This window comes from Nothobranchius furzeri, chromosome 13 (genome assembly GCF_043380555.1).
Source record: "Nothobranchius furzeri strain GRZ-AD chromosome 13, NfurGRZ-RIMD1, whole genome shotgun sequence".
NCBI lineage: Eukaryota > Metazoa > Chordata > Actinopteri > Cyprinodontiformes > Nothobranchiidae > Nothobranchius > Nothobranchius furzeri.
The window spans coordinates 46700096-46712635 of NC_091753.1; the positions used below are offsets into that span (position 1 = coordinate 46700096).

General features: G+C 41.3%; 1 protein-coding gene across 5 annotated transcripts in view; it reads left to right on the forward strand.

Annotated features, from left to right (window-relative positions):
- Positions 1–10597, forward strand: part of aplp2 (amyloid beta (A4) precursor-like protein 2) — a 71433-nt gene extending 60836 nt beyond the window's left edge. For 2 of the 5 annotated variants that reach the window (XM_054742596.2, XM_054742601.2), the window contains 6 exons: positions 2572–2745; positions 3324–3359; positions 5282–5367; positions 6120–6197; positions 7897–8052; positions 10270–10597. In XM_054742596.2, the coding sequence (XP_054598571.1) occupies positions 2572–2745; positions 3324–3359; positions 5282–5367; positions 6120–6197; positions 7897–8052; positions 10270–10371 (632 nt within the window). In that variant the 3' untranslated portion in view covers positions 10372–10597. The remainder of the gene's footprint in view (positions 1–2571; positions 2746–3323; positions 3360–5281; positions 5368–6119; positions 6198–7896; positions 8053–10269) is intronic. The other 3 variants (XM_054742599.2, XM_054742598.2, XM_054742600.2) reach the window with 3 other exon arrangements.
- The last annotated feature ends 1943 nt before the right edge of the window (positions 10598–12540 follow it).

Consider the following 12540-nt stretch of genomic DNA (forward strand, 5'->3'; position numbering starts at 1 on the left):
TCATCCAGCGGAGCTCTTCTGGGACATTCAGAGTTTCGTGGAAAATAGAGCTAAAATTAAATATTAATTGACTTAAACTGGAGGTAACAAATATTTTAAAGACTGATAATAACGGGTGCTAGAAGGATTTAATTTAATGCTTGAAATTTTAAATAAAAAATGATAATAAACAAATACAGTGTAAAATCTAAATAGTTCACCTTACTTGGAAAAAAGCAGGCAAACCGATTGCAAATTTTCATGAATGTTCTACTGGTTTGTTATAATTAGAGCAATTTGCATTTAAGTGCATTTTACTTTGTTTTATGGGGGAGCTAAGGGGAGCCCGGCTCCCCTGGAAGCCATCAACTCACAGGGCTCCCCCGGAAACCTCTGTGTAATCCGTACCCTTACTTCAACACATAACTCTCTATTCCTGTGTTTTTATTATTTTATGTATAGCATTGCTTCTGTAATCAATAACAATCTGGTTTATTAATTAGCTTTTTAAATCAAGAAATCAAAACCACTCTAAATAATATTCTTGTATTATATTTTTATTGTGAATTTGCACTGATTAGAGCTTTTGCTTTTTTGCATCACTTAAAAGGAACCCGGGTTACAAAACTTTGTGGTTCTTAAAATATAAATGTTAGTGTCAGTTATAATAAAGTGGTGTGAAAAACCTTCTTAATGTCTTCATTTAACTCGTAGGTCGCCATTGTTGTTAGCGCCGCACTGCACTCTGGGTAGTGACATCATTTGGTTGTACCTCGGTTGTACCGGCCGGCTTTGCGACCCTGTAGTGACTGTTCAGCGACATCAACGTGTCATCTCATCTGTTCAGCCTTTTCAATTTGAACCAGAGCAACACATTAATGAGGACATCACTGACCATGGTTCACAAAATGAGCATCAAAATGAAGAGCAAGAAGGGCGAGATGAAGCGAGTGCAGGACAAAACCGGTGGTGCGTGTGCGGCAAATGCATCTCCGTGGTAACCGAGAGGGAGAGTGTTTGTTGTCAAGAGCTCACATTTTTGTCAGCAGAAGTTAATGGTAAGCTATCGTGTGATCAAACTTATTCAATTATGAATGATTTTAGGAGCATTTTACCATCCAGAGCTGTCGTGTGCTTTATAGATGATTAGAATATTCAGTGAAACAACTTTAATCATTTTAGCAGATATTATATATTGGGAGAACACTGTATTGCTACACTTACTGCTTGTTTTACTGACGGGAGAGGTGAATGTTCAGCTTCATCCGTGATGAGTGGCGTGTCTGATGGTTCGCCCAACATGACAGAAGCGGCAGCTGCAGGAGCGGGTTGTCGGCTCAGGAGAGCGCCCAGCGTCTCGTCTCTCCGAGGGCGTTTAGGCTCCATGTGTGGGAAAATGTTCGTTAAAGCATTTAGTTTCCGCCTTCTCTTATGGTGAGATCTTTAACTCATTCGCTGCCAGCCGTTTCCTGATCGGTAAAGCTCTTCGCTGCCACCGTTTCTCGCCATTTTTACTGTTTTTTTAAGAGTCAGAACATCGCGCGCTAGGATGATGTTGACGCCAAAACAACCAAAACAACGTGGAGACTCACCTCTTACATCAGGAAGAATCCGCCCGTTTCGATCTTTATCCGTTCTTTCATAATCTGTTGTTGAATTGTGATCGGCAGACGCTTTTCCAGTTCGCGCCTCAATTTTTTTTTTTGCTGCAGCGTCCCAAAACGATCTCCTAACACATGGATTTTCTGCTTCCTGATCACGTGACGTGTGACGTACGCGGATGAAGATCAGCTTTAGAGCTGAGATATTTGTTCTCATGGTGTGAGGGCTCGTTCCAATGCCCACACAGTAAAAAATGCAAATGACAACTTTAGTCGTCATTGGCAGTGAATGAGTTAAGAAGTTGTGGTCGACTATAAGCCTCAAACGCATCAGGAGAAAAATGTCGGGAACACAGCCGCGGATCTTTGGGAAGTTGTGTCCGTCCACAGGCATCTTCCCACTGCTGTCTCCTCTTCTTGCCAGTGGGAAGTAAACTCACATCACTCCCCTTGTTGCCCTTAGACTGGAAATTACATCCAAAAGCAGCTCAATGTGGCATTTTAATTAATTCTTAATACGGTGAGCGTGTAAACAAACACTAGCGTCAATAGCTATTCTTCCAAGTGCAACCAATTTACGTCATCGCCCCCAGAGTGCATTGCATGCGGAAAATATGGCGTCCTGCACATGTCCAAAAATGTTCTAAATATTATAGATTTATAAATAAACAGCAATATTTTGTGTGTTTCTAACAACATAGTTTGGTACAACAGAAAACTTGTGGCTTATTAGGGCATCCACGTCCTCATAGCTGGAGTTCCTATTAACATATTTTTGGTTTCTAAAAGCAAAAAGAGAAAACACCTGATTTCCTATGTAGAACTGAATTCATCACTTTGAAGACAAATTCCGTCTACAAGCACATTAAAATGTGACTTAAATATTCTTTATTTTTGACTTTGAGGTTTAGGTCAGAACCCTGGACTGTTTGCACGCTGCTGAGGTTAGCGTACTCAAGGCTGTCCCATCCAATTTTGTCCTTGTCTGCAGATGAGCTGCTCCAGGAGCAGAAAGCTGACATGGACCAGTTCCTGTCGTCCATCTCCGAATCGCAGCCAGATGTTACCGTGTCATCAGAGGAGAGCATGGAGGTCCCCGTGTCTGAGGGTAAACCCTACCGGCCCATCCAGGTCACGTCGTTGGGATCCCACTCAGAGCCAGAGGGTACGCAACGGCAGGCATGAACCCCGGGGCTTTGCAGAAATCAACAACACACACACACACACACACGTGTCTTTGTTACGCACAACAGAGCTGTAGGTCACTGAGGAAGAAATGCCCCCTGTGTGTTTGGCGTGCTGGTGTGAGCGTGCTGCGGGGCTTATCTCTGCCTCGAACGCAGCTCTGCAGTTCAGATAAAACCGGAGCCTGCAGCTTCAGGAAAAAGAGCAGTTTGGTTTCTGTTGTCATCGCTTTTGTGCCAAGCAAATGGCCGAGTCCTGAAGGAGAAAGGAAAGATGATGGATGGAAAGCTTCCAGCAAAATGGAAGGAAAATTACAATCAACTCTCCAAAGAACATTTAAAAACATGCCAGAACCCCCAGAGGACTCAGACAGGGCTGCCAACTCTGAATCGGCTCCCATTTTTATGATTATTATCCCGTTCATTTCCCTTCTCTTCCCTGCTGAACTCCTTGGCTAATTAATGAACAGCTTGACAATCCTGCCTTTTCTCTTCTTATCTAAGTTTTCTCTTTTCTCTCAACTTTCTTTTTTTTCTGTTGCTCATTTCTAACGTCAAGGCGATCTATCAGACTCCCCACGAGCCTTCAAGAAAGGTTGGTGCCTCTGTTGCATCTCGTTTCAAAACCATCTGTTTTTGTTCTGCTTTTCCTCTGTTTGATCTTCTGTCGGCCAGCATCCTTTTGTTCCATCACTAACTTGTTTTTATGTTTTGATTATTTTCACCATACTAGGATTATCGCTTCACCTCTATAGAAAAGCAGGTAGATAATAAGAATAAATGTTCACATCCTTATCTGCCCTCTTTAGTTATTCCACAAATCCTTGTGCTTATAGAGTAGAGTGGTATGACATCACTTCCTTCTCCCTCAAACATTTCCATCAAGAGCAATTTAGCTCAAATTTTCTCTTAATTAGAAGAAAAATGCAAAAGTTCTTAGTCTTTTTTGTAGAAGTGCATCAAAAAAGCACAAATATTTAGCAAAATTAGCCTAAATGATTGATAAACTGAAATAAAAATTTATTAATTTTTTTTCTCAGTCTGTGAACGCACCAATGCTTAGTGCTAATTCCTGCTAGCAATAACAGATCATTCCTGTGAAGATTTTTACTTCCAGAATCCTAATTTGAATAAGCCAAGATCAGCAGAGGTCACCTGAATCAGAAATCAGTATCGGCCTTCAAAATCAGAGTCGTGTCATCTCTAGTCCAGATGGCTGGAGGTCTAGCGAACGTAAACAAAAGTAGCCGTCTGCAGTGGGTGAAGACATGTTGTGTACTTTCCCACGTCAGCAACGATTCAGAGGGTGCAGTGAGGATCAGAGGGCTACAGAATTATGGACAAGAACTCCTGCAGGAACTTGTCCAGCTGCTTAACCATAGGGGCCGAGTACCTGAACGTGTCACTCCACTCAGTTCTGTTCTGCCTCTGCAGGACCAAACACCCAAACTAAACGGCTCTGACTCCAGAACAAACACCAAACACTCATCTGACACAAATGGGCCATTCCCATCTGTACCGGGTCGGCCCGGGCCGGGTAGCGTAGGTTGATTACATATCTGGATGGCCTGGTATTTTTCCGGGCCAACCAAGGCTCATTCTCAGCCCTCTTCTCGAGGGGGTCTGCTTCAGGCCGACCAGGGCCAACACACCCACTGCTGACAGCAAATTCACACCTTCCATTAGAGCAAGCCTCTGATTGGTGGGTAGAATCAGCCCACATGGGCTTAAGACAAGGATGTGTGGAATCAACCGGGCCAGGCTGGGGCCGACTGGGGCTACCCAGCCCGGACCGACCCAGTACAGATGGGAATGGCCCAAAAGATGGCTTCCACTAACGGCAGAATCGGGACGATCTGTGCTCTACATCTGCAGCTTTTACATTTCACGTGAACTTTAGATTTGACTGCAATTCAAAAAGTATTTTATTGGAAAAAAATCCACAAGATTATAATGACTGATTATTTGTTTTATAATTAATTTATTTTCTCTGCTAAATCACAACAACTTAAACTCTGACGTGGCTCGATGCGAACAGCTGGTCTCGTTGTTCTCAGAGGTCGTCGTGTCTTCATGGGTGATGAGACGTCTTATGTGCGCTCTGCAGTGACCGAGTCGCTGCTGCTGACTGGTGTCGGTTAGTGCGCAGTGCTGCTCCTCGCTTTACTCAAAGGTATTTGTGTTAATCTGATGAGCAGCATCAAAAAGCACGAGTCTCGGAAGCGCACGGGAGCCAGGATGAGGTGTTATTTAGTGACTGATTGTTTAAATCTGGATAGTTACAGAGAAACCTCAGCTGTCAAAAGCCTGAGTTTGTTTCAGACGAGTGTTCACAGATCTCCGTCTGTGTGAGTGGAAGAAAAGGGGATTGTTGTCACCAGAGCACCGAGGAGACGGATGTAACAGTTTGTGTTTGTGCTGCTGTCCACCACCACCAGCCCCACCCCATCCCTCTGTTTGTTTGTTTTTGTTTGTGGCAATCTGTCATCACTGACCGAGGTCCTTCGCCTCCTCTAGGCTCCGCCATGGCTGGACTGGACGGGCTGATCGGCGCCGAGGAGAGGATCATCAACAGCAAACCCAAAATGGGGGACAACAATGTGGTGAGTGTTTCTGAAGCTAAACACCGGAGAGAGGATGACTCTGGGAGGGGATGGAGGTGAACGAGGACACCCGGCTCTGTTGATTTCAGCTTTTATTGTGACGGATTGTACTGGTAACTATGTTGTCATAGTTACGGCTGTCTCGCTGGAGGATATGTGTGTGGCTTCTTCCCGCCGCCAACTCTCATGCAAATCGACTCCACGCTCTGCTCGCCGGTCGCTGCATGCCACTTGTCTTTGCCAGAGTCGCCAGGCCTCCTCGTGGGTTTTCAGCTAATAGTTGGCTGCTGAATGATTAACATGTTCTGCATGCTGATCCAGGTGCAGTGAATGTGTGTGTGTGTGTGTGCGCATGAATGGGAGATTTTTGCGTTGCATGGATCTGCATGGATTGAGACGGAGCAGTCTGATGGTGAAATGAAAGTAAAACGTGACAGACTGACTCTGAACACCACGCTCTGCTTCTTTCTGCCTCCTGATCATTCCACTCGCAACGCTTCTTCCTCCTATTAGAGCTCTCGGCGACGAGAGTCTGTGTAAAAAACTGTGTGGCTGAAGGAAAAGTCTGTTGTTGATGCTTCCAACCACCTCCTCCCTGTCTAAACACGGCAGTGAATCGTCACAGTTTGCTGCACATTCACACACTCTCACTCTCCTGTCTCTGGTATCTCTGTCTTTAGAACAAACAACCTCACACACACACACACACACTGTGGTGACTGTAACCCGGGCTCCCCTGTCTGTGTTGACAGGTGATTGATGAGTCCCTGGATGTTAAAGAAGTGGTTTACAGTGCAGAAAGAGTCAGCATTATGCATGATGATGAGCTGGTGAGTACAGCAGCGCCCTCCTCTGGCTACTCTGGGGAACTGTAGCTTAGTGGGGAGAAGGTGACAGAAGGAGGGAGTGTGGGAGTGCGCAGAGATACCCCCACCATTATCCTTGTTTTTTTGATTACTTTTTTAAAAATTTCCCCCTTGAATTAGAACATTCTGATCCTTTTTCTGCATGGGTGCATGTCTGTTATGTGAATGTCTGAATGCACATGTTGAAAATTTCAATTTACGTGACAAATCCACACAAACTGGTTTTACTCAGTTTATGTGCAGGAATGAGCAGGTGAGGGGTCCCTCCTCCCTAATGGGTGTCCACATATGATCAGACTGTGTCATATGTGCCAGATTCAACTGTTTGTGGAGAATTCGGGACACGTGTGGACATACCAATCAGCCGCAGCATTAAAAAGCAACTCCCGACATGGAGCTGGAGTCAGATCCGTTCATCTGAAGCATCATGAGGGTGCCCAATTGGACTGAGGGTTTAGAAGGGGAGTCTGCAGCAGAAGAGTGATGAAAGTAGCCAAATTCTAGTGAACCATATACCTAAAAACAAGCTTCTGATGACATTTTGTTGAATATTTCATGATTAGGTAAAGATATATTTGCAATTATTCACTAAGGTTTTAAATCAGGGATTAATTCAATATTTTTTATTAAAATTAGATGCAAAAATCACAATTATCCACTGAGCAACAGATTCTTAGTCTAAGCAACATATAATCAGGATTTAGCTGTAGTTAAATGAAGGCCTGAAAGTTAAATTCAAATAATAATGATCTAAAATGACAAAATATATCCCAAACAAGTGATCATCTTCATTAGGTTACAATATAATTAGATTGCATTGTGTAATTAAACAGATGTTGTGGCCCATTTGTAATAAAGTTGCTCTTCATGACTTAAAGATAAGTTTGTTACTACTCTGTTCACATTTGAGTGGTTTTAATGTTTTGGCTGATTGGTGTAAATGGAACTGGATGTCTAAAAGAGGCTCCTGGCGTGCGTGTCCGTCCACGGGAAGAAACTATTTCACAGATTCCCAACCCGGAGGGATGTCGTTCCTCATAAACTGCTAGTCAGAGCTCCTCCAATCGATGGATTTTCTCACTTCAAAGCCACTTTGATCCTTAAGAAAAAAAAGAAAAGTACCCCTTTTGAATATTTTGATTTGAATATTTTTCATAACACAACCTACTTTATGTTCAGAACAGAAAAATCTCATTTCAGCCATCAAACTCGGTTGTTTTGTCTCATAAATAAACAAGTGTGATAAATGTTTGATGGAAAGTTATATGTGAGTCTCATATTTTCCCATTATTGATCATCGTAACGGTTTGCTCAGCACCTCAAAAAGCTGCTGCAGCAAAAGCGGCTGTATCGATTAAGGGAAGTAGCCGCAAAGCTTTCTTCAAAGTATTAAATTAGAAGCAATCGCTGCAGAAAAAGTGCCTTAAAAATCTTAGTAATCGTAGTTTGACTGTTTTTTTTCCCTGTAAAACATGATGCATCAACACACTGGAAAAGTTCTGCAAACTGCAGCTTTTAGGGATATGAAAATAAGATCACACTGATGGAATTTCATTTGAAGAAACGTCATCGCTGCAAAACTAAACTAGTATACAAAATTATCTGTTTTATCGCCTCCTTCCTTACCCGTGTTTGTCTTCCTCTTGCTCGGTCTGCCTGTTAGGAGTCCTACCGGCCCCTGGGAGAGGACTTCAGCTTCAGCAGCACTGCCCTGATCGGCCTGCTGGTGATCACGGTGGCCATAGCAACTGTGATTGTAATCAGCCTGGTTCTTTTGAGGAAAAGGCAATACGGCACCATCAGTCATGGCATCGTGGAGGTAAGCCACCTGTTATCGGTGGGATATTGGGTAAAAAAACTGTTGTTCATTACTAAATTAGAATATTTAGTAATGAGGTTCAATATTCGAGACTAAAGGTGTCAAATTTTAATCAGCTAATGAATCCTAAACACCTGCAAAAGGTTCCTGACCCTTTAGATGGTTTCTCAGTCTAAGGTGAATTCCTGAAATTAATCAACTTTGGCCTTATGTATATATATATATAGTTCCATCTGTGAAATAAGTAATTCATAATATTTATTTCTTCTAAGTCCCTCCCCGGGTTTCAAAAGCAAATTTTTTTATGCGAGCCTTGAGCATTGACCAAAGAGAAGGCGCCATAGCCGTTCAAATTTCTAAATCTCCTCCTCCTCTATTGAAGAAACCACGCTACAAACCCCAGGTTTAAAGGGGACAAAGAATGCCATCAGCAATCTAAATCCCTGCTTTGAATCTCTAAGAAGCATAAGAAATTTTTGGCTTTCATCCGTCCCAGGAGCCATGATACAGGCCTGTCTAAACCCTCTAAATCAGCCTAGCTGTGGAAAGAGCTGTTTACCCCTCCCACTTGGCCAGGACATGAATATGCTAATGAGCTGCTGGCTGATTGGTTGGTTTAAACCAGAAGGCCTCAGACTCTGGAGACGTCAGACTGGAGGAGAAAGGGCTCTACGTTATGACGTTTTTATGATAGGTTTCTCAGAAAAGAGGATTTCTCTTGCATTTTTAAACTTTCTAATTTACATAAAAAATAGGTCACACATGGCTTTGACTTTTTGGCATGCTGCTGTTGACCACCCAAGCCGTCTTTATTCTCAAACAACAAGAAAATGTTGGTTTAGATTCTTTGTCCCCTTTAATATCATTGAAGTTCAGTGTTGGGAGTAACGCGGTACAGAAGTAATTAATTACTGTAATGCATTGCTTTTTGCTGTAATGTGGTAATGTAAGGCATTACAGGGAAAGAAAATGGTAATATTTACTCGGTACGATTGTCAGTAACGCTGTAATTGCAATGCATTTTTAAACCCAGAATCAGGATGTGGGTTTCCTAAAAATTCAAATTGCGGGAAGCCTGAAAAAAGATATTACGTCATTTATGGACTCAGCTTTGCGGGCATTCTATGAGCAGAGAGGACGCAGCGGTAATGGCTCAAATACTCCAGCTGCGTCCGCTGTTATATTCACAAAATCGCTCCACCAAAACAAAGTAATTCATTTGAGATCGTTTATATCAGCCCATATTCTCTACTTCATGTACTTTTCAGCTGAGTTCATAATCTGTGCCCCGGTGATCTCAAGTCATTGCTGCTGGTTCGGTAGATCCCTTTGGCTGATTAGTTAGAAAGTAGGAAATCTAGGAAGCAGTTTTTCTGGAAGACGGAGAAAACATGCAGCATGCAGGAAGGTTAGAGAGAGAAAGGGCAGGAAATTATTCAAATAAAATCAAGAAAACAAAGTAGGTAGACTTATCTCCAATACACATTTTTACCAGTGAAAAGCAATAATATATAAGCATTTAATATTTATACATGTGATAGAGTCAGATCACCCCAGAAGTCAGTCCCACATCCAGGGCCGTATCAAGGCATTTGGGGACCAAGGCTTGGAGTCCCCACCACCTCACTCCCTGCTCAGTTAATATAAGATGGCAGCGTGCTGAGAATACAGATTGTTGTTGCTTTCATTTAATAAACAACCATTTTAAAGCACTGTTATTATATCTGACTGTTTTTAACACCAACCCTAGCTCAGACACCACATCACTTTCCACATATATGTCATGAGCTCACTGAGCGTCAGATTACCAGATTCATATTGAAGTTGTTTTGGTGAAAGTAACTTAAAGTAATGCAAAAGTAGTGTAATGCCTTATATTTTTAAATCAGTAATAATGTAATGTAATGAATTACTTTAAAATGAGGGTAACAAGTAATAAATAATGCATTACAGTTTTGAAGTAACTTGCCCAACACTGTAATGAAGTTGACTAAATTGTGGCCATTTTTCTGTTTGCCACAATAAACAAGCTGCAGCGGCCATGTTGAACTCCACAAGTTAATCTATTGTTGGTGTCCATCCAGTCATTACTTTGAGAGTTTTGATAAAAATCCACCTAGATTAGAGACACGGGCAAAAACACGATCACGCACTTTTAGCAGTGATCATAAATCATGTCGCTTCATGAATCGCCCCTGCCTTGTTCCTGCCTCCCAGGTGGACCCCATGCTGACACCAGAGGAGCGACACCTCAACAAAATGCAGAACCACGGCTACGAGAACCCCACCTACAAATACCTGGAGCAGATGCAGATCTAAGAAAAGCCTGGCGGGGCGCTGTGGAGTCTGACAGAGGACAGAAACCCAGTGGGTTACATACTACTGACCAATAACACATGATGTTAAATCATTTATGATCCAAACTCCATTTATCGGTTTGCTGACAACAATCCTTGAGTAAAGCTACTACTTCTACTACTGCTACTGTTGTACTATAGAGCTCTTTTTGATCATGTTTCTTTAGAACAGCTGACGCGTCTGTCAGTTCTCATCTGTAATTATCAATACAGCTCGAGATGTATAACATTTCTTCAGATGTTTTTATTATGTGAAAGGCAATTCAAATTGTTTATGAGTAAACAAACTGATACCACACCTCTGTTTTCCATCGTGTGTGTGTGTGTGTGTGTGTGTGTGTGTGTGTGTGTGTGTGTGTGTGTGTGTGTGTGTGCGTGTGCGTGTGCGTGTGTGTGTGTGTGTTTTAATCATTCGTTTCCTGATGAGACTGATAAAAAAATTGGTGTTTTAGTTTGTTCTTTTTAATCTCAATAAATTGCTTGTATATTAAGATTCTTTGTACTGATTAAAATGTTTAGTGAAGAAAAAAAGCAAATGAAAAAATCATGTTTTCTTTGTTTAACAAATATGAGATCTGAATATAAATATGTAAGATTAGAGGTTTTTATTCTGCTTTTTACTTTTTTCCCCCAGAGAAGAGGTTATGAGTTGGTTTTAGGGTTTACAGTTTGGTGGATTCTGCAGACAGGTGCAGGTGTGCACAGACCCTCAGCTCAAATACATCCTGAAAATTGTATTCAGATTCAATGGAATGGATTTTTTCCCCCATCAAACACAAAATTATTTCAGATGAATGTTGGAAAAGTTTGTTTTATTCATAGTAAACGAAAGATCCTGTCGAGTCTTTGATTTTATGTTTGTTTTATTTAATTTCCTTTGCAGAAATTATCCAAATTAAAATCCTAAAGTGGATCTAAAACCCATTTTGAGAGGATTTGCACCCTTAATGCAGTTGGATTGCTGGTGTTCAGCAGTGACGGATAAGAACAGGGCTGGCCAAGATGCACATAATTTCCCCACGCTCCCAAATGAACGGAGAGCGCTGAGCTGAGCAGAAAGTCCTGAGCAGCGGGCAGAGTTTTAGTCATTTCTGACTGATTTTTGAAATTTTGCAACCCGAGAACACTGGGCCAGCCCTGATTTAAGGCTGCTTACTGGAGCTGGAGGGCTGTGCAAGCAGGAAGAGATGCACAGAAGGACAACGTTTGGAGAAAAATTATGCAAAAAGCCAATTTGTGAGTTTCTACGGGTAGAGAACGACACAAACGAGTGAATCCTAATCCTGTTTTCTCTCTATCTTAGTATCGTCTTCATATGCCTGTATAGTTGGTGTTGCAATCATGGCATTTTTCCGGAGGACGTTCTGTGGTGTGCATTGTTCTATGAAATTCTATGAAATATATTTTTAATTTCTTTATTTTTCCTCTTCCTGTGACAGTATATCTGTATGTGACTGTCTCACTATGCACCCAAACAGCTTCGATCTTGTAACTGCCTGCTTGAATGTGGAAGAGGACCAGGGGCATATTGGTGATTTTTGAAAAAAATTGATTAACATCACTGGAAACAGATTTATGGCTGCAAGAGGATACACATCAATAAACTCACAACAAACAAATACGTGTGTCTTTTTTATTGTTTGATGAATGAAAAGTCAATGTGTTTTAATTTTCCTGTTAATTTTGCCTAAATATAATAAATAAAAATTGTGTTTTCAGGACAAAATAAACAAATATTTAGCCAAGATTCTTAAAATTTCAAATTACTGGTACGTTGACAGAAAATGCCATTTTTGGATGACATGTTAATCCTTCAAACCTTTTCTAAAATTCTGAGTTAAAATCGAGAAAATAAACTTGATTGTAAAAAATGAGCTTATGCTATATTTTCTTGTTTTAATTTCATGCTAAGGTATTTAGATGCTAAAATGTCAAATTTGATAAAAAATTAAAATCTTGAATTTGAGGTTTCTTTAATATTGATCATAGGTGTATTCGATTTATTCAGTCAGAAATATAACAAAACATATAATCATAAAACAATTTATTACATTCAAAATGACTGAAAAGGCTCAGGCAGAAGCAAAATGCTTATATTTATGCCTGTCCTTTTTATTATAATATGATAATG